Source organism: Mustelus asterias, chromosome 17, assembly GCF_964213995.1.
Source record: "Mustelus asterias chromosome 17, sMusAst1.hap1.1, whole genome shotgun sequence".
In the NCBI taxonomy this organism is placed as follows: Eukaryota; Metazoa; Chordata; class Chondrichthyes; order Carcharhiniformes; family Triakidae; genus Mustelus; species Mustelus asterias.
In genome coordinates, this window is record NC_135817.1 from 22,075,827 (window position 1) to 22,098,445 (window position 22,619).

Sequence of the window (22,619 nt, forward strand, 5' to 3'; positions counted from 1 at the left end):
AAAGGATTGACAGGGTACATAGAAATGTTTTATGCTGATAGGGTGTCTAGGACAAGAGGACGTAACTTGAAGACCAAAACCAGGCCATTCAAGGTATGGTAATAGTGTGGAACGCTTGACCACCAAAAGCAGTAGATGCAAGCTTCATTAATAATTTTAAATCTGCGATCAATGCATTGCTGTTAGCCAAGATTATTAAGGGATATGGAGCCAAAAATTGAGTTAAGATACAGATCAGCAATGATATCACCAACAGGCTGAACGTTTGTATGGTTCCATATGGGTGACACAGCGGTTAGCACTGCTGCCTCACAGCAATAGGGTCCGGGTTTGATTCCTAGCTTGGGTCACTGGCTGTGCAGAGTCTGCACATTCTCCCCGTGTGCATGGATTTCCTCCGGGTGCTCTGGTTTCCTCCAACATTCCGAAATACGTGCTGGTTAGGTGCATTGGCCTTGCTAAATTCTCCCTCAGTGTACCTGAACAGGCGCTGGAATGTGGCGACTAGGGGATTTTCATAGTAACTTCATTGCAGTGTTAATGTAACACTAATAAATAAAAATAAAATGAAAAGAATAAAACAGTCAGAATCGCTCCAAGCATTTATTGAAAATTCTTTGTTTGCCATGTTTTCCCAGTCAACCTGCTGACTGTGTAAATCATTTTGTATCTTTGAGCATTTTCATTAATATTCTTATTTGAAGCCTTCGCCTCATTTAAAAACTTGGACCTAGACTTGATATTTTCACCATGGCTGTAACTATTACTGCCAGCCTAGGAGGGAATGCTGCAGTTTTTGCTGTCTGCATTCGCCGGACTTTCAGTACAAAGAAATAAGAGGGAGTTCTGTTTAAATTGCATTTTTCATAATCACAGATGTCTGAAAGGCAATGAAATATTGTGGTGAATTGCGGTAGCCAATTTGCATACAGCAAGGCTCCACCCTACCATGAGCAGCAATGAGACAAAAGAGAATATAAGTTGGATATGGGGTGAGTGTTGCCCCCCCCCCCCCCCAACACTGTGTAGCACTCAGTGCTGCCCCCCCCCCCCCCCCGCACTGTGTAGCACTCAGTGCTGCCCCCCCCCCCGCACTGTGTAGCACTCAGTGCTGCACTGGGGAGTCAGCAACTGGAAAGGTAATCATCATGGAAGAGCCATTATCTCCTTATTCTCATCATGGCACTCTTCCTTTGCTAGACCTTTAACAAAGCATCATCTCAAGGGCTTTCTAAGGAAGAGGGAAGTCCTCCCTCCTCCCTGGTCTTTCCACTGCCCTCCATCATCCGGTCCAAAGCAAGCCATTTCTCCAGCAGCCAGCTTGTGGGTAAGGCAGTGGCAGCCCGACAGTAGCCCTTTACCTTCGCTTCTGTGTACCAATACAGCTGTCCTCCTGGGCTCTGAGCAGCCAATACATTGCCTAATGCTGGCTGGGAGAAGCAAGTCATTCTTCAAATTAGTGACGCATGAAAAATGTCACAAGAAGTGGAAAATCATTGCCTTCTGTGGTCTGTAACTATGTTTTCTATCAGAGGCCTTTGGGAAACCTGAGGCTTGAGTTTGAGGGCTTCTCAGAGATATCATTTTGCCAGCGGAATGTACATATTCAATTGATTGGCAGACGATCCCTACAGAATCCACCAGGATCACCCTGTAGACTAAAATTTAGAGGCTTTTGGAACTGGAGCAGGTGCTCCACACATCAGATGTTTTTGTTTAAATGAATCGCTGGGAGATTTTCTGTTTTGTAATCCCATCCCTCTCTCCAGTAATAACATCAGGACTGGTCTCCTGCGAATTGTAATGTGAGTTGGGTCTCGAGAGAATGCTCCAACACAAAAATAAAAATCTGATACCGTGCTATAATTTCGACTATCACTGTCTAGTGACAAAAGTAATTACTTGTCAAGTGACTGGTGCAGATGCTGAATGACACAGTCTCTCTTATATTATACAGAGCAGTGACAGCTAACCTATAGCATGTGCTGTAGTGGTGACTGGTGTCATTATGCTTCTGAGTATCATTCAGACACATCGGAATTTAGCCAAGCTGAGCTAGTTCTGGAGCTGCCAACGTGTACGACTTGTGTACCATACCCGGGAGCTACACAGTGAAAGCCAAAGGACATGCAAATACAAAGCAAAATGTATGACCAATGGAGCATGAGTCTCACATTCACACACACGTCTCTCACATTCACATACGCATCTCGGTCTCACATTCACGCACATGCTCATGTCTCTCACACAATCCACACACACACATCTCATTCACTCTCATGCTCACGTCTCTCACATTCACACACGTACACACCTCACATTCACACACACACTCATGTTTCTCTTTCATATTCACACACTTGTTCAAGTTTCTCTCTCACAGTCACATACATACTCACGCCTCTCTTACATTCACACATGCTTATGTTTCTCTCCTTCACATTCACATACACGCTCATGTCTGTCTCACACTTGTACAAACGCTCACATCTCTCCCTCACATACACACACTCAAGAAACTCTCTCCAGGGCCAGATCTGTGCCCTCCCCTACACCTTTCCTGGGACAGAAGCCCCCTCCCAGTCCTTTTCCAAGGACAGAATTCCCCTCCCCCTGACCCACTACATTCCCGAGACCAGAACCTCTCCCCACTCCATTCCCGAGCCAGGAACCACTCCAGACCCTTTCCTGAGGCTTCACCATCACAGCCGTCTGTTGGCCATGCCGTCGCTTCTCACTGGTACTGTCCAGTTTCTGGCCAATTCATTTCCTGTTGGATGGTCAGCCCATCAGCATTCAGTGCTTCCAGAGGTCTTGGTCTTATTGGCCCATTTGATTTCTCTAATTCCTTTTTAAACTTTGTGCATTCAAACCGGTGTTTACCGGGTCATGTGGCAGTTGCCAGCTTCGCAGACCCCCAGAGACGCTACACGGACTCCTGAGGGGGTGGGGAGGGTCTGTGGACCCCAGTTTGAGAACTCCTGGCTTAAGTAAATGGATAACAAGATGGCAAATGAAATATAATGTTGGGAAGTGTGAGGTTATTTACTTTCTGACTTGAAAGAATAGAAAAACAGATTTTTTAAAAAGGCATAAAATGTGTAAATATTGACGTTCAGAGAGACTTCGATTTATTCATACAGGGAGCTCAGAAAGTTTGCAAACAGGTACAGTAAGCAAGTTAAGAAGGCAAATGGCATGTTGGTCTTTATTGAAATGGGATTGGAGTGCAAGAAAAAGGGCATCTTGCTACAGTTTTATAGAGCTTTGGTGAGACCACACCTGGAGTATTGTGTGCAGTTTTGGTCTCCATATTTAAGGAAGGATATACTTGTTTTGGAGTCAGTACTGCAAAGGTTCACTCAGTTGATCCCTGCAATGAAAGGATTGTCTTCTGAGGAGAGGCTGAATAAATTGGGCCAATATTCTCTGAACTTTAGAAGAATGAGAGGTGATACCATTGGAATGAACAAAATTCTGGAGGGGCTTGGCACGATAAGACACTGAGACTTTGCTTCCGCTGGCTGGGGAATCTAAAACCTGAGGCAGGTTTTAAATGTTGATCATTTAGGCCTGACATTAGGAGAAAATTCTTCACTCAAAGGGTTGTGAATCTTTGGAATTCTCTACCCCAGAGGGTTGCAGATGCTCCATCACTGAATATATTTAAGGCTGGGATAGATACATTTTTAGTGTCTTGAGGAATCGAGGGATATGGGGAGCTGGTGGGGAAATGGAGTTGAAGCCCAAGATTAGCCATCTTATTGAATGGTGGAGCAAACTCAACATTATGACACACTCCTGCTCTAATCCCTTGTGTTCTTGCTGTCCCAACTCAGACTAGTTCATAGAAATCCCACAGTGCCGAGGGAGGCCATTTGATCCATCGAGTCTGCACTGAATCTCTGACAGAATAACTTACACAGGCATTCTCCCTCGCTCTACCCCCGTAAGCCCACACATTTTCCATGGCTAATCCATCTAACCTGCACATCTTTGGACTGTGGGAGGAAACCGGAACAACCGGAGGAAACCCATGTGGAGAACGTGCAAACTCCATACAGTCACCCAAGACTGGAATCGAACCCGGGTCCCTGGAGCTTTGAGACAGCAGTGCTAACCACTGTGCCACCCTGTTAATCTTACTCAGACCAGGGATCCAAACTGGATCCAAACTGAAATCTTCCTGCCAAATAAAACTGCTTGCTCCAGTGTGGTCATTGTAGTTACAGTGCCTGAAATATAATAAGAACATTCTGTGAATCCTTGCTCAAATATAGAACATAGAACATAGAACATAGATATAATATAAATGAGTTTTCAAATCTGAGAGGTTAACCTCCTGGCCTGTGTGTAGAGCCGATGTAAAGAGTATATTAAGCTTCCCATGTAGATCCTGCTGAATCTACAGGGGTAAGTGTGAAATAATTCAACCATTGGAAAGAAATAGTACATTTTCTGCCGATCCAATGCAGTCACATTTATTGTCAGACTCTATGCACACTGTCAAAGCAGCCAGACTTGGCTTGACTGGCCAAAATGTATTGTACTCGGGGAGAATTCACAGAGAAGGTTTCACAATCTTTACTAAAAATAAATACAAGACTTAAAAGTGTTGCACAGCTCTAAAATATACAAAGGCTTAGAAATTAATTGTAAACTTTGAAAACATTTTACAAAAAAGCATCTCGGCATTTTAAAAAGTCCATATTTACAAATATTACAAAAAAATTATAAAATGGCTGCAAATCCATAAACCATTCTTGTCTTCCAGATGAACTGGTTCTAGGTACCAATACAGTTACACTGTAACCTTCTTTTATATTTATTTTTATACAATAAACCAAAACCTATATTTTGTTAACTCTGCCATCTATGCAGTTAAAATGCATTCATTCAACCTTTGGCAAAAACCCTAGGCATATTTCTTTTAAGAGACCGTATACATTATTGATTTTAAACTGTGCAGAAACCTTGTAGTTGTCTTATATATGCCAGATAAACAGAAAGAAAGCCTATATATAAATTAGAAATCATCAGATGCTATAAGGAAGCAGCTGCAGAACTTCAAACACTCACTTATCTTACACTTCAGTGCAAACTACAGAACACACATATTGGAATGATGGTTCACGGAAGTAATTTATACAATATAATTAGTTCACCTTTGTTCGGAAATGGCAGTGGTGTCAGGGCATTCAGTAACTGTAAGAGTGCTTAAAAAAAGGCTAAGCAGCATCTCTTGTAACTATGCATCATATATTTTAACAAATGAATTGTCCAGAAGAATCTGTTCTTGATTCCTAAATATATATTCATGTAGCCACTTGTTCTAGGGGAAAAAAAAAGAGATGGCACTAGGCTGCTGATGTTGTAACTGCTTGTCAGCTGATATATAAACTACTGCTGAAAAACGCTATTGCTGGAATTCTACCACCCGCCCGCCACTGAATCGGAGCGGGCGAGGGGCGGACAACGGAAATGTCCATTGAACTCAGGTGGGAACTTCTGGTCTCGCTCGAGCGAGGCAGTAAAATCCCATCCTAGTTCTCTACCAGTTGTTTACACGCCCAATGATTAAAAACCTGTCCGTGTCGTTTAATTCACATCGATAAAAAGCACTCTTATTACCCAAGAAAATGTGCTTGTTCGGGTTATTCAAAATAATAAAAGTAAAAATACTGAGGATGCTGGAAATCTGAAATAAAACACTGGAAAACCTCAGTGGCTGGAATTGTCTGGTCGCTCCCACCAGTGGGATCTTCCGGTCCCACCGACGGCGACTGCTCCCCCACCCCTTGCTGTGGGATCCCTGGCAGTGGAGGATGCGAACAACAGGAAAACCCATTTACAGCAGCGGAACTGGAAGATCCTGCTGCCAGGCAATGGCAGACCACCTCCTGTCATCGCAAAACACCCTGCCGGGGGGCTGGGGAGGGGGTGGAATATCCCACCCAGCACATCTGGCAGCATCTGTGAAGAGAGAAACAAAGTTAACGTTTCAAGTCCAATATGACACTTCTTCCTTGACATTAACTCTGTTCCTCTCCTCCCCAGGTGCTGCAGGACCCGTTGAGTTTTTCCAGCAACTTCCGATTTTATTCCAAAGAATGTTGGGTTTAACAGACAGGAATTAAATATTTGACATTGCAGAAGCAATCTCATCAGTAGGCAGGAATTCCCAAACTATTAAGATATTTTACGACCCCCTCCCCATCATCCCCCCAACCCCTTAGTTTTTTATGTACCCAGCATCTGAAGAAACACGATTGACCTTTTTTGGGGAGGACCCGTCTTTACTGGAGTGTTTCCCTTGAAATTTTAACATTTTATCAAGTGCTGATCAGTCTCGCTGGGCACTTACAGCACTTTCTGTTCTTATTTCCCGTTTCATCATTTGCATGTTTTCCTGTTATCTTGTTCTCGTGTGTTCATTGCTTTTGTTGAAGTGCTGATGTGGTCAGATATGATTAGCTATAACAGACATTTCCTTCTAACTGAAGTTGACCATGGCTAATGAGTAAAGACTCATGTAAAAGAGATCAACAGTACTTTGTTCTATGCTGTGTACCTCATTGAACTGAAGAGGATCAGCTCATGGTGCCTCTCTACTTTCAATTGCTGTTGAGAAATTAGTGTTTAAAAGCTTTGTTGCCATCAATTCCTAAGTTAGGATTGTTCTCAAGACTTGTGTGTGGATATCTTAACATCTACACTGCCCTCTGCATTTTGTCAGCTTGATGAGGTGGAATTACTGTCTTCTTGGCAAAATTTTCTTTACTGAACATCACTGGATCAATCTGCACTTTAATAATATCCCATTTTCTTACCCATTCGCATATCATTCATCTCTCACGGTTACTCATCCTCTTCTCACATTTTGAATATTGCATTTTCAATACGTATGAAATAGCTCCTCCATCTTATCCATTTTTTTGAGTTTACTCCATCACCAATTCCTTCGCAAACCTATGGAGGGGGTGTAATTTTAAGCTAACTTGCTGGGAGGTGAACCCCTGGGATCAGCTGCTTTGATGTCTCCTCCACTGTTGCTCTGCATTGACAAGTTGCTTAGATTAAAATTGCCCCCCACGCACTTACTGCCCTTCTCTCCCTTTTTACTGAAGAACTTAAAACTACAAAACTTTCTTTTTCAGTTAATTCCATGTTAATCTCATGATATTGACATCTGTGCATTACAACTTGTCGCTTCAACAAAATTTACATTAAAGTCTCTTATAACCCAGCTTTCTTCAAAAGGTCCAATTTTTTTTTTCACTCCCCCACTCCCACCATTGTGGTTCCAAAAATGCTTATATATCGTTTTAAACTATGGCATTTTTGCAAACATGCAATTCTTGGTGTCTACACACAAGTAATTCAACTTTAATCACAAAAATAATCATTTCCTTAAGTTCCTTTTTTATATTTGTACAATATAATGATCTTTAGTAAGTTTGAAAAGAACATAATATTTCTCATGATTAGGTAGTACAGTATTAATCCTCTCGATGTAATTCTATTTCCACTGTACGCAGCAGAAGTTGATTAATGTTTAAACTGTAATGGAAGACTGCTTGAGCAATGCATAATTTTAAACTCTTAGAACTGGACAATGGTATTAATTTGATTTAAATATCCATGTATCTATAAAGACGCTGTCTTTTAAAGATGTAAAAGTTATTTTTCTTTCAAACTAATTGTACAGACAGGGGTTGGAATTCTCCGATCTCTCCTGGGGCTGGAATTTTCTGGTCCCGCTGATGTGAATGGAGATTTGGATGAGCGCCCAATTCTTCATTCTCGCTGGCAGCAGAATGGAGAATTCCAGCCAGGGTATCTCAGTTGTGGTTTGTGAATGACAAGATGCCACAAACACAATGTGGCCATTCTTAGGAATAATATTTTGACTATATTAAGAGCTAGAGTTAAGACAGTAAATAGAATTTTCCCATCCTGCCCGCCACAGGAATTGTGGCTGGCGGTTCACGGATCATGCAAAGGTCTGTTGACCTTGGGTGGGATTTTCTGACTTTGGGGTGAGCGTGGCCAGAAAATCCCACCCAGCATTTGCAAGATATATTTTTGAAAAATAAGAATTTGCTCATGTTTATCCACATAATGGTTGTATTAGCCTTTAAGATACAGGTCTATTTCATTCCCAGAACAGACTGATGGTACAAATTATGAAGAATGTGCATTGCCCAAAGGATTAATATTTATTTGAAATTGACTAAAAATGATGGTATTTACATTAGTTTCAAAGTCTGTGCTACGCATTTCACAAGTATTTCATTTCTTGTTTAAAAATTCATCACTCAGTTGGAAATACCAAGAACTGCACTGTACATGTCTCACAATTGTCCTATTGCTTAAGCAGCCGTTTAATCATTCTAGGAAAACAACACCCCCTAATAGCACACAAAAGGGAACAACCATGCATACATCCTTGCAAAGTTCATCAGAGACGCTTAAACAGAGTATTTGCCCAAATTCATTAAGGACAACCTTTGATTTCTTTTCATTAAGAAGTCAAAACTCTCTTTTCATAGTTTACTCTGGTTACATTTCAAAATGTAGCTTATTTAATCAAAATATGTGTACACTAAAATGATTGAATCATTAGCAGTTTTGGAGGAGCAGTGAAGGGATCTCGTATCTCAATATCTTTTTTTTAATACTTTGGGCAGAAGTCTGTTTCGTTTTCTTATTTATTTATGACCTGCCATGCTTTTGAAAACCTTTCAGTATAAACATTGCTAAACTAAACCACATGCACATTTCTGTTTGCTCTACAGCTTGTTGTCGCTCCAGATTGTTATTGTGTGCCTGGCGAGTTCCGATCATCATGTGGACTTCCGTCCGAGTTCTCTGCTTCCCCCTCAGAGATGACTTGCATTGGTGCGCTGTGAAGGCGGCTGCGCACGCTGTAACGGCTGCTACCTGCCGCAGGTGGGGCTCGAGATCGACTTGGCCGGGAGGAGAGCGAGGCAGAGAAGCTGCGGGAGGAGATTCCTTCCGTGCTGAACCTTGGGGAGCATGGTGCGACGATGGGTGACTGCGCTTCGCATCCAGAAGGGAAAGGGGGAGTGTCCTCGGAATCTTTCGCCTGCTCTGAGGAACTGTCACCCGGGGACTTGGGAGATACCGGACTTGCAGATTTCAGTATTTCGGTTGCAGATAGTCGATAGTTGGAGTCCGATCGGCTGCCTTTCTTAAGCAGCAGGAGCTTGAATTCCTCGTGGGAGGTGTTGGATTTGCGGACACTCCTGTAAATAGGGCTAGGCTGTTTCTGAACAGTAGGAGGAGTCCCAGGGGAGCTGCCAGGGGATGGTTTTGGTTTGTTTACATTCGGCCCTTCATCGGAATCTTTCTTTCCCAGAAGTTTCCGCTTTGATCTGGAGGGCAGAAGCAAAAAAGAGTTAAAAATTCTAGCGTTAATTGCACAAAATGCTGTTGGCTAAAATGGGGGTGTTGTTACCCAATTCAGTAATGACTGGGAAATAAGGGTCACGATTCTCCCTTCCCGACCCGCAACTTTTCTGGCAGGTTGGGGTGGGAAATGCATGTCACCGGCCTTGTTCCGGGATTTGCGCGTGCGCCGGGAATGCATCTCCGAGAGCCGGTGAACAGTCGCAGGCCAGACTACTCTGGAAACCAGCGAGAAGGCGGGTAAGTAACTTGAATCTTTTTTTAATATGTTTTAAGTGTCTTTTAAATCTAATTATCAGGAATGTACCGTTCCTGATTGAATCTCCCACCCCGTCAGGAGTACCTCATTCCGGCAGGGTTTAGAGTAGCTCCCCACGTTCAGGGAACTAGTGGGAGACCTCGCTGGAATGAAGGGGTGAGCAATCGGGGCCCCAGCGGGTTAGGTGGTGGAGGGTAGTGCCCCCTGGGCATGGGCACCCTGGCAGTGCCAGCCTGTGCCCCTGGCACTGCCCAAGGGGCAAAATGCCCATGTCCAGGGGCACCTTGGCATTGCCCACCAGGCATCGGGCAGTGCCAAGGGGGTGTGGCCTAGGGGTGATAGGTGGGGGTGGTCCCGCTGTCAGTCTGCATTGGGATTGGTCTGGGATGGAGGGAGGGCAGCGATTGGTGCGGGCTGGGGGGGGTGGTGTGGTCCCGCCGGGGGGGGGGGGGGGTTCTGGCCCCGGGATGGGAGGGGAATGGGCTGGACAGCGAGGTGCTCCGGGACTGGGGGGGTCGGGTCAGGGCTGGCCTGGGGATTGTTGTGGGGGTCGTGATCGGGCCATGGGGTTTGGGGGGGGGGGGGGGGGGGGGGGGGAGCTGGAGGGTCAGCGAGGGTCCCAGGCTGGCCAGCGATTGAGCAAACGGGGAGTCTGGCAGATCGGGGCCACTGCGCATGCGCAGAGTTCTCCAGAACTGTCAGATTCTGGCGCGAATAGGCCCCCCCCCCCCCACCCCGGGTTTTAAATGAGATTCACAATTGGGACCTCTGCATTGCACAGAGTGCGGAGATTCGAGTGAGACGTTGAACTGACAAAACAGTCGGGATGTAGAACGGTTTTCCCGCCAATTCAGCGCTTTTGGGAGAATCGCGGCCGGGGTTACCAACTCGGGTTGGATGCATTCCTGGAAGTTTGATCGCCAATCTTCTACTTTGCCACCTAGTCAAACAGCTGTTATATCCTCATCTGCAATACTTATATAGCTTACAGGCAAAAGAAGACACAGCATTTTTAATGCCCCTATGATATCTCGCCTGGGTTTCTCACAGAACGCTCCTCAGGGGACTAATTCAGAAGGACAATCCTATAGGGTTGATAACCCCACATGGGGAAAGACAGTGGGGCAGACGACTGGTTTACAAATGAAATTTACGTTGGTGATTTTCTCCACATTCATGTCATCAATGACAAAGATAGGGACAGGTATTTGTCGGCTGAGCAATGTGGCTCAGTGGTAGCATTCTCTGCTCTCAGACAGACGTCGGGGTCAAGCTTCACTCCAGAGACTTAACCCCTTAATTTAAGCTGATACTCCGATGAGAATTGCTGAATGCAGATTGGCTGCTGTGTTTCCTACATTACAATAATGATTACACTTCAAAAAGTACTTAATGACATCATGCAAGGATTTATGTCAACACAAGTCTTTCTTTCAGTGATGGAGGGTCCTAAAGGAAAATACAAGACAGTTCTGAAACAGAGAAATGAATTCATCCTGTATAATTTCTTAAATAAAAAAAAATCAAACCAGACAACGGCCTAAAACAGATGAATCTATGTCTGTCTGTGACCCTGAACAAAAGGAGCTACCCGGCAGTATCAGAGAAACTGGCACTTTGTTTTCCCTGAAGAGCCACTGATGACTAACCCACCCCCCTGGACTGCACTGACTAAATTTAAAGATAAAGTTATACAAAGGCTATCTTCATCTCATAACCCAGCCTGGCCAACAGAAATCTGTTCAAAGCTAAGACAAAGGGCTCAGCAAACTGTCTTTCAGTTCTTTATGTTTGAGATATTTAACAATCTCGGGGACCCAGATGAGGGATACCTATTCTTTGTCAAATACAGCATGGGAGAGGTGGGGAGTCGCATGACAGACTTGTAGAATCAGTAATATTGCCCTGCTGAACTGCAAAGTGATGTGGAGATGCCGGCGTTGGACTGGGGTAAACACAGTAAGAAGTTTAACAACACCAGGTTAAAGTTCAACAGGTTTATTTGGTAGCAAAAGCCACACAAGCTTTCGGAGCTTGAAGCCCCTTCTTCAGGTGAGTGGGACGGGATTCCCACTCACCTGAAGTAGGGGCTTCGAGCTTCGAAAGCTTGTGTGGCTTTTGCTACCAAATAAACCTGTTGGACTTTAACCTGGTGTTGTTAAACTTCTAAACTGCAAAGTCTCAGTCTGCTTTTTTACCATCTGACTAACAGCCTCACAAACAAGGAGCTCTGGTCCAAGTTGGACTCGTGGCCCCCATCTACACTGCTTCTGCTGGAAACACTATACCAGCACCTACAAGACTGGTTCATCTCTGCATGCCTATGTCATTGTGCGGAGTTAATGTCACCGGAAAAGTGAATTATCCAGCATCAGTTTTCAGCTCACTGACCTTTCTGAAGGAATATCTTATTGGACTTTGGTTCTGGACTCTGGAACTCATATGAGCCAATATTTATTTTCTCTGTGGTCTCTGCAGTGTAATTCTTTCATTTTTCCCTATCCTACTTTTACTGTATGAATGTAAAGGAGGCAACATTGCGACCCTCCTCCTATGTTTTGAGTCTTGCAAATAAACTAAACCCCTGACTTCACCCTATCTTGGCTTTGCTGTGGGGTTATTAATAAAAGACTGGATGACACCAAAACTGAGGGGGTTGAGAAATGTGCCACCATTTATAAAGGGGGAAGCAAATCAAAAACACCTTTCTGGGTGGTGAAAGTAGAAATTAATGGTGCTAAATTAGTGTCCTGTTTTAAAATATTTTAAAGGATGCGGTTGCTTTTTGCTATAACACATGGAGTAAACTTGAAGTCCAATCAATAAGGCTGATTTGTCTGTTTTTGGTATATTTCTTTGTGAAGTATTTTGGGATATTTCAGATATTAAAGATGGTGTCTAAATGCAAGTTGTTGCTGACCCCAGCAGGGAGAGCAGTCTTCCTTCAACTTTTTAATACAACCAGTCAGTTTAACCTTGGCGGTGGGGAAGCTTCTAGAAATGATAATTCGGGACAGAATTAATAGTCACTTGGGCAAATGTTAATTAAGGAAAGCCAACACTGATTTGTGAAAGACAAATAGTGTTTACTTTAGTCTTAAGGAGGACAGGATGCCTCCTTTTTAATGGTCAGAAAATCAAAGGTTGCTTATCCACAACTTGCCCATACCTGCTGCCTGATAGAATAACTGTCTTCAAAACACCAGATTGGACTTTTTTGGGTTGAACCAATTAAACTAAGTTAAACAAACTGAGGGACAAGTCAAAAGAGCAGCCCCTGACAAGGTTACTGCTTCAAACAAAAAATGAAAGGCAAAGGAAACTTAAAACATGAAATCAAAGTGTGATTAAGGGGGTCTATAAAACACCCCAGTCCCTGCGGTGCCCACTGGGTAGGGAAGGCCTCGATGGTGCTGGCAGTGGTGTGGTGACATTGTCACTGTACTAGTAATCCAGAGATCCAGGGTAATCCTCTGGTCTGGGTACCCGGTTTGAATCCCACCATGGCAGATGGTGAAATCTGAATTTAATTTTAAAAAATTTGGAATTAAAAGTCTAATGATGATCATGAAACTATTGTTGATTGATATAAAAATCCAGCACGTCTTGTTCGGTATCTTGTCTGCTTTCTTGCATCTTTGTAGAAACTTGATGTCTGTGTCGATATGCGTGATCTTCTTGGAGAGCCTCTCCACTTGGAGCCGGCAGTTTGCAGTGTCAATGGTAGCCATGATGTGAAGATGCCGGCGTTGGACAAGACGTGCCGGATCATCGACACGGATGCCATCTTCTCACGTGAGAACACCATCCACCAGGTACACGGTACATACTCTTGCAACTTGGCCAACGTTGTCTACCTGATACGCTGCAGGAAAGGATGTCCCGAGGCATGGTACATTGGGGAAACCATGCAGACGCTACGACAACGGATGAATGAACACCGCTCGACAATCACCAGGCAAGACTGTTCTCTTCCTGTGGGGGAACTCTTCAGCAATCACGGGCATTCAGCCTCTGATCTTCGGGTAAGCGTTCTTCAAGGCGGCCTTTACGACACACGATAGCGCAGAATCGCTGAGCAGAGACTGATAGCCAAGTTCCGCACACGAGGACGGCCTAAACCGGGATCTTGGGTTCATGTCACACTATCTGTAACCCCCACGATTTGCCTGGGCTTGCAAAATCTCACTAACTGTCCTGGCTGGCGACAATACACATCTCTTTAACCTGTGCTTAACCCTCTCTCCACTCACATTGTCTGTACCTTTAAGACTTGATTACCTGTAAAGACTCACATTCCAACCATTATTTTGTAAACTGAGTTAGTGTCTATATATGCCCTGTTTGTGAACACAACTCCCACTCACCTGATGAAGGGGCAGCACCCCGAAAGCTTGTGGCTTGTGCTACCAAATAAACCTGTTGGACTTTAACCTGGTGTTGTGAAAGAACTATTGACATGCATGTAGTTACATGCTCTGGCCACTGGGTGACAGTATGTGCAGTCTTTAAAAGAGACTGTAGGCCATCTTCCTTTATGATTGAGGAAAGTACATTTTTATCCTTTTTGTTGTGCTATTATTTTATTTACAGCTGTAACTTAATGGGGGGGTGGGGGGTGGATCTTACGGCCCTCCAACACTTCCCCCTCACCCTCTCTGTTGCATATTTACAGGTGGGGTAGGTGGTGGGCGGGAGGAGGTGGGTTTGCATGTAAAATAAAGGAGGCGGCTAACCCACCACGTCCTGCCCACCCCTGAGCTGTCTCCCATGTTAGAGCAGGTGGGTGGGTTAGCCATCAGCCCATTCCCCAACCTTAGCCCTGACAGGCCAATGAATGTCCAGTTAGGGGCCTCATTCCACCTCCGCCACAGGGATATGGTTGGGGAAGGTGGGATGAAGGAGGGTGGCCCGCCACTTTTGAAATTGAGTTAAAAAGACAAGGAGGAAAATAAGAACCTTCTTTGTCTGGTTGAGTGGTGGGGGGAGGGGGTGGGGTTTCTTGAGCCCATTGGGGACATGCTCCCCCCTCAAAAACCACACCACCCCTGCGCTTTTGCCTCATTTCTCCCTGACCTCCAAAACCCCGACCGCCCCCGCCCCCCCCTCCCCCAATCGAGTTCTCCCGACCAAAGCTCCAGATTTGACTCTGGGATGATTTTACCATCGTGATGTGCCCGTTTTCGGGCGCGATGCAGTGGTAAAGTGGGGCGTAAAGCACTTAGTGCGATTGGCGCCATTTTACGATCGCCGGATTTCCGGCGCGGTCAGCTTCTCGTTGGAAATGGGCGGGAGGCAGGTTAATATATGGAAATTTATTTTAATTCATGAATTTATTTATTACATCTGCTTAGTGAGCCTGGCGCTCATATGTCCGGGCTATTGGGGACAGGTTCAGTGAGGGGCAGTGCCACTAGGGGATGGGCTAATGGGGGAGGAGGCCTGCTGCCACTCTGCAGGGATTGGTTGGGGGGGGGGGGGGGGAGAGGGGGCCCGCTCCCACTCTGCAGGGATTGGTCGGGGGGGGGGGGAGGGAGAGGGGGCCCGTTGCCACTCTGTAGCTATCGGTAGGGAGGGGGGGGAGAGGGAGGGAGGAGGGAGAAGGGACCTGCAGCTACTCTGCAGGGATTGTGGGGAGGAGGGAAGGAGAAGGAGCCCGCTGCCACTCTGCATCGACTGCGGTGGAGGGAGGGCGGCGGGTCCAGAATTGGTGGGAGGTGGGCGGCAGGTCCACGATCGGTGATGGAGTGGGGTCCGTGATCAGTCTGGGCGGCGGGTGGGGGAGTTGGCGGGTGTTATATTTCGGCCACGGGCCCCCGCGATTGCATGGGGGGGGGGGAGCTGCTTCAGGCAGCCTGCACTAGCAGAGGCCTGACAGGTCTTTCTTTTCTATCAGACCCCTGCTAATGTGCATGTGCAGCATCAGAGGCCTGCGCATGCGCACTACCTCCCTCTGCAGGGTTTTGGGTGCGTTAAGCCCCGCCCACAGGCTTTGGCAGCGAGCAACAGGTTTGCTGATATTTGTGCAGGCAGAGTGCTTATTGGGGAGGCGGGGGTGGTGCTGAAAACACACCCAAAAGTCGGATCTGAAACTCTCCCAGTTTCAAGAGCGCCCAGCACTTAGGAAAAAATGGTAAAATCACCCCCTTTAAGTCTGGTCTCCATGGATCTTTTTCTGGAGACTCCCTTGTTGTTCCAACAGTGGCCTCTTCTTTGTTGTGGTGCTGCGGAGACTACTCAGCAACTGATCAATCAGATTGAGTTCTCCACCAACTCTCCCGGTGGCAGGGTTGGAAAGGCCACCATCTGAAAGGTCTGATCCCTTATGTCTGTGTCAACTTCCTCTGTTCCTGTGCCCATATTTATATTGGAAACTGCCTCCATGGTTTGTCATACTGTAATTCCAGCCCACGGCCAATAGGAGTGCCACACAACCTCAACCCTGCATCTCCCAGATCCTCAGCCTGTCCTGCAAGTGGAGGAATTCCTGTGCCGCAATGGTGACACAGTGGTTAGCACTACTGCCTCACAGCACCAGGCACCCGGTTCGATTCCCGGTTTGGGTCACTGTGCACAGTCTGCTCGTTCTCCCCTTGTCTGCATGGGTTTCCTCCTGGTGCTCCCAGAGTCCAAAAGACGTCCTGGTTAGGTGCACTGGCCATGCTAAATTCTCCCTCAGTGTACCCGAACAAGCGGTGGAATGTGGCGACTAGGGGATTTTCACAGTAACTTCATTGCAGTGTTAATGTAAGCCTACTTGTGACACTAATAACTAAACGTTAAACTTTAGCTCTATTTTTCTGCATTGCAAATGGGCACATGTAGGGCAGAATGTTTTAAAATAGAGACTGGATTAGGCCTGCATGCTCTGGTCCAATTTCCTTCTATCCTCTCTCTCCCTTGGAGTTGAAGACTGTGCTGCCCATGTGAAACATCACAAGAGATTGAGCGGTCATATTATTAAAAACAGGGTAACTATATGCTTTCTTTAATGTTTTCTCATTACACTTGCAAGAATTATACTCTTAATGTCGCTTCTCTTTTAGATACAAACATATTTCTCCTTATTTGTTCTGGTTGCATTCATAAACAGTAAATTGCAACTTGAAGCAGTGATGAAAATCTTACTAATAAAACAATGCAGTACAGAATCAACTAAATTGTCCATTTTTTCCCCCAAAATGTTTGTGTCCACATAAGTTTTCCTTCAGCCAACTACTGTACACAGGAATAAAGTTGTTTCAAATAAGGTTTGTAAGTTAGAGGGAGGATGTGCGGTTAAACATGTATGTCAAGGCAAGAATGCGGATGCAATTAAAGATAAGGGCAAAAACTTAATAATGTGAAGTGTTATAGGGAGCAATGGACTCGGGTTAAGAACTAAGGTAACAGAAGTTCAGAGCTTTGAGCAGATAAGGATGCAAGAAAGATGGTATCAAAATGATTCTCTTCCCTAATCTGTGCTCCATCTCACATCGTGTGTTCCTTTAGGCATGGGTTTCCTTCGAGTGCTCCGGTTTCCACCCTCAGTCCAAAGATGTGCGGGTTAGGTGGATTGGCTATGCAGTGTCAGGGGGACTAGCTAGGGTAAATGCATGGGGTTATGGGGATAGGGCATGGGTGGGATTGTAGTCGGTGCAGACTCGATGGTCTGAATGGCCTTCTGCACTGTAGGATTCTATGATTCTGTGATAAGACTAATTGTCAGTTTGTTTCTCCAAATGAGTTCAAAACGAGGTGAAGTAATGACTTTACATAACTTGTTGCCCCCGACACTTGGTTCGGAGTGGTCCCCTTAGATTTTCTTTGATACTGCTCCTGTGAAGGGCTTTAGGATGTTTATTACGCTAAGGATTCTACATAAATGAAAGCTGCTGTGGTTGAATTGAACCTCTTTCCATTAGCTATTCTTTGTCATCCATTTACAGAGTTATTTATGTAGCCCTGGTACACGAAGGGAAAAGTTGTTATTTCTTCATCTATTCGCAGTGGGTAAAAAAAAATAATTTGCTTTCAAAAATCAATGAGAACAATTCCTTTGGCGTCGGAACAAATCTCCCAGAACCTTGTTTCCGAATCCTTTCAGCAGACTTATATATCCTATCACGACTTTTAGCTGTCCTGAAACAAAAAGAACCTGCAATTCACATGAGAAATGCCGTGGGACTTCAGTCCTTTTTATCAGATAATTTTGTGGACAAGTACAAGAAAATATTTGTAAAAGATTCTGACCTGTGAATTACAGCGAAAAGGTCCTCTGTGGTGCGGAGTTTGTTGGGTAATATGAATACATTATCTTCATTAGTCTCAAAATCCACTGGAGAAGTCAAATAACTCTCACCCTGTCCCACATCTGTGTATGAGAAATACAGGTGGCATTTCCTTAGTCATTGTACTAAAACTTATTTTCACAGGCTTCACAAATCTTTCAAGATGTAGACACCTTAAAGGAGATTTTAGTGTGGTTACATAGGAAGCTTTAAAAAGAATGTATTAATGATCTGGCCTGTGTAGCATTTCAAGTTAATTACCTGACTGACACAAGATGCTTTGATATTCAATTAAAATCAAAATGTTACAACTGTGTGTCTGCCATAGAATCTCAGCGGCAGTGGGTATTAGTCGCTTCTGTGGAGAGTTTGAGTGTTTTTACGGGAGCTGACTCACATTGCCTTGTATCTACGACTGGGATTGCAACAACAGTACACTTCTTTATGACCGCCGTTCGAGGGGCAATTAGGGATGGGCAATGAATGCTGGCCCAGCCAGTGACACCCACATCTCATAAATGAATAATTAAAAAAAAAGATACAATAAGTTAATGTAAAAATTCACACTTTTTCTACAACTTGGACTATATTCCAAAACTTAGGGTGAGATTCTGTGTGAGCGGATTAATCGCACAATGGAGAGGGTGGTCGGGGGAGGGGGGGGGGGTGGTCTTATTGCAGCAGATTGCCTGGACGTAGTGAATATTGTAAAATTGGACCAGTCATGAGTGTGCACCCTCAAGTAAACCTGCTTGGATTCCTCCCACTCAATTTGCCAATATTTGCTTAGACTATCCAATGCAGCCCCAGGAATATCTCCCTCTCCTCATTATATGCACTGCCTCTATAAACAGACTTCTCATCCTTTCTTCCCATACATCTTTGAATTTATTTGCAACTGTAGTGAATTTTCATGTTCACTTATTGCAAGGTAGCCATAATTCTAGTTCTGGCGAGAAAGTCTTGATGGCCACTTGTTAATGAATGAAAGTACAATCTTGAAGAATACTGGCGTTATATTTATGGAGTTCATCTTACACCCAGAATATATAAAAACGAATATATCTATGCATATCCCATGCCCGTTTATTGCCCATGTATAATGAGATCAAAGAAAGATACTGGATCAAGAGATGAGAAATGGGAATCTCTTTGGTGAAAGGTCTGAAACAGTCAATTTATATTGGGGATTTGAATGTGAATATATCATGCTTATTTAATGCAAATTATTAGGATTGATTTCAACTCAGCAACATTTGGTTGTTTTTATTATGGAGAAGTTGCACTGGCCAGAAATGATGTTCTGAAAATAGTCAAACGAGGTGCCATGAAAGGTAACTTTTCTGGGGACACTGACACATTGCTTTTTGTTACTTTGACAATGCCAAGCAACGAGAGGTTAACAATCTCACCTGAAAATCTGATAGCAAGTAAAATAAAAAAATAGTTACCCAAATGATCTTTGTACTGCCCACTGCTCGAACTCTCACATAGAGCTTCCGCACTTCTGTTGCAATCAGTAGCACTCTCTGGACAACCATCTTGCATCCTTTTGGTTTTCTCTTCCGCACTGCCTTTATTGAGCCTTTGTGCACCTATTAATTCTGATTGAATTATGTCGTCATCCCTGACTGAATCAAAATCAAGTTTTCTTTCCAATTTCTCCGCAGTTGCAGGTGCCAAGACTGCTGCCGACAGGCTTTCTATAACTCTGTTACATGGCGAATGCACACTTTCAGGGTTCTCTTCATCCACTGCCTCCCGTTCAAATATCTCATTCTGTGACTCTTTATTGGAATTCCGCAAGTCTTGTGGAACACTCTCCTTCACTGGATTCTTTTCGGGGACATATTTGGAGACTGTATGACAGACTTCTGTTGCAATCATTTGGTCATCTTCAAGTTCTGTGTTCCGTGGGCACTCACCCAATACTGTGAACTGTGTTAGACTCTGTGCCGCTGTGGAGACTAAGGGGAAAGGTGTCACACTCTCTTTACTCAGCTTATTTTCTAGACAAAGTGCAATATTACTTTCTAAATGCGAAACGCTTGTGTTTGTGTCGGTGGATGATGATTTTTGTGACTGTTGAGGGGCGCTGAAACTTTCACTGCAATTGTGTGTCAGTGATGGGTTATAACTGTTTGGTTCAATTCTATCTGGTGCTGTGATACTCTCTGCGTAATGTGGTGTTCCTGTTATGTCAGGTTCTTCTTGGCATTCTCGTTTGGATTGCTTGGCTTTGCTAATGGAGCGAAGTTGGACAGACTGGAGTACGGATGGGGTTATGCCAAGGGAAACCGGTGCACTGTTGTTGGTTCGTTCAGCTGCCTCTCTCGATTTGTTCTGGTTTGAGATCTGCAGCTGATTCCTGTGAGAGAAGGGCTTGCTTTTAAACAGATTCTGAAGAGCACTTAGGTCGAGATGTGTTGGAGGTATCGTTGGTAGTTCGAGGTCTTTCTTTGTGACATTCACATCCCTGGTGGAAGACTGCTGCAGCGAAGACCTTCTCTCCGGAACCTTTGGCTTTCTCTTACCGCTGTTTGGAGACAGGGGGCCGGGGAACAGAGGTGTCGGCAAAGTGGAGGTCGGTGTGCCCGACTGGCTCGAGTAGCCGCTGGATGGCGACGCCAAACTGGCCAATTTATCGGGAGAGGACAGCTTGAACTCATTCTCAACCGAGGGGAGAGATGGAGTGGTGGCTCGTGATTCGGATTGGGATGTTTGTGATTCTGAGCCTTCTGGAGACTTTGTGCACTCTATCACAGTTGTACCTGTAGCAGTGCTAGAGTTCGATAAAGACCTGTAGGGATCGTTTGACTTTAAGTCATTCAAAAGCCAGAGCCCTGCGTAATCTGACTGCATGGCACTTTCATCTTTAAATGAGGGCATGTCTGAAGGGGTGAACTGGGGGTCTGACAATTCATTATCAATTGTGTATCCGCTATGACTGTCCCAAGGATTAATCTTTTTACTAGGTGGCATGCAGCCTTTGAAGCTGTCGGATGCAGTGCTTAGGTCAAGTTGCAAGGCTTTCTGTGTATCTCTAGGTGATACAGTCCTGTCCTGCCCATTGTGTGTCTTTGGTTCACTCGGGTCATTCTCGTTTGTACAACTTGCGTTTTTTCTCAAGGATGAGCTGCGTTTTGGTGGGGTTGGTTTTGCCTTTGGTTTCTTGAGTGCAATGCTCTGACCCCGACATTTCTGCTTTCTCAGCTCCGAGGGATCCCGTCGAGGGAGTTCGCCAAGTTCCGAAGCATTCTCTGTGCTCTGGATGCCGTCGGAGCTTGTGGATGCATAGTTAAAAATATAGTTTCTACTAGTTCTTAAGCCACAGTCAAAGTGCATGGAAGTATAGTACCCTTCTGTATCCACAGAGAAATGAGAGCCTGAGTCAGTCCTGGAGGAGGATGGTCTCTCGACAAAGCTGTCACACGTACCCATGCTTGCAAAACTAGGACATCCCAAGCTATTTGTCCTTGAATGCCTTGGACTAAAGTCTCGATGGCACGACGCATCGTGGCAATGGTGTAAATAGTTCCATTCAGCGTCGCTTGTGTTACTGGTGTTGAGATCTTCCACAACATCCGTCCCCGTGGAAGTAAACGAGTTTGTCCTGTGACCTCTGACTTTATCTCCTTGATATGTGTACTGTTCCAGTAAGAAACCTGGCAAATCATAGTTTGTGTGCGCAGGCGTATTCAGTGATAACTCGGAGTCACAGTGTGAGGATCCTGTCAGTGGAGGTGAAGATGCAGTATGAACCGTCTCTGATGTCTGTGAGGGGCATGTTGAATTGCTCCCACTCCAATTTCCACTAGAGGACTGATGGTCCTCCTTTTGATCGATCTGACTGCTTAGGAGAACCCCCGCGCTGGAGATACTGTTGACTGGACTCCCGAACGTATCAGAATTTGAAGAGATCTCACTATTTCCCATATCCCCCTCTGGCACAAAGTTGGAGATTTTTGTCGCCTGGCCTTTGTGTTCCGGGTTCTGCTGCGGTTGAACAGTAACCCCCTTGGAATGATGCTTCTGCGGGCTCTGGATGAACAAGTGCGCCTCGTCTCCTTCCTCCTCTGCCATTTCTGGGTTTGGCAAGTACTTCTCAGGAGTCCCACTAATGCTCTCGACGCTGTCATCCTGACTCAATTCACGAGAGAACAGCGAATCTCTAATGGCTTCTCGAGACAGGCTGCGCGAGCGGACATGGCTGTCTATTGGTGTGAGAAACATGGAGCCTGAGTCGTCTGTCAAGGTGGGGATATTCCCAGTGGAATGGGACAGTGAAGACGCGATGCTGTTGCCACGCTGGGCTCGGATCCGCCTCACTGATGGCGCAGCAATTAGAAAATCATCTGTCTGGCACTCGGAGTCTTTCGTGCCGGATCGCCCACTGGTAGAATTCGCCTCCACCCCATGGAAGTCCAGCTCGGGGTTAACGTGAACAATCACATTCCTTTCTCGAGCCATGGAAGATTCATCGGAATCTGCTATCCAAGTAAACACAACATACGGTTAAGAATTATACCCTGACATGACAAAGGAATTTAAACAAAGAATTGAAATTGCCTCGGACCCATTGGCTTTCTGATGAACAGTGAGGGGTGGGGGTGGAAATGGAACGGGATGGGGTCTCGTAACACCAGGTCCAAAACCCA

General features: G+C 45.1%; 1 protein-coding gene across 2 annotated transcripts in view; it reads right to left on the reverse strand.

Annotated features, from left to right (window-relative positions):
• Window positions 1–4,466: 4,466 nt before the first annotated feature.
• LOC144506368 (actin remodeling regulator NHS-like) overlaps window positions 4,467–22,619 on the reverse strand; it is a 529,732-nt gene continuing 511,579 nt past the window's right edge. For both annotated transcript variants that reach the window (XM_078232382.1, XM_078232383.1), the window contains exons 7-9: window positions 19,413–22,451; window positions 17,924–18,044; window positions 4,467–9,398 (exon numbers count right to left, since the gene is read on the reverse strand). In XM_078232382.1, coding sequence (XP_078088508.1) covers window positions 8,819–9,398; window positions 17,924–18,044; window positions 19,413–22,451 — 3,740 coding nt within the window. In that variant the 3' untranslated portion in view covers window positions 4,467–8,818. The remainder of the gene's footprint in view (window positions 9,399–17,923; window positions 18,045–19,412; window positions 22,452–22,619) is intronic.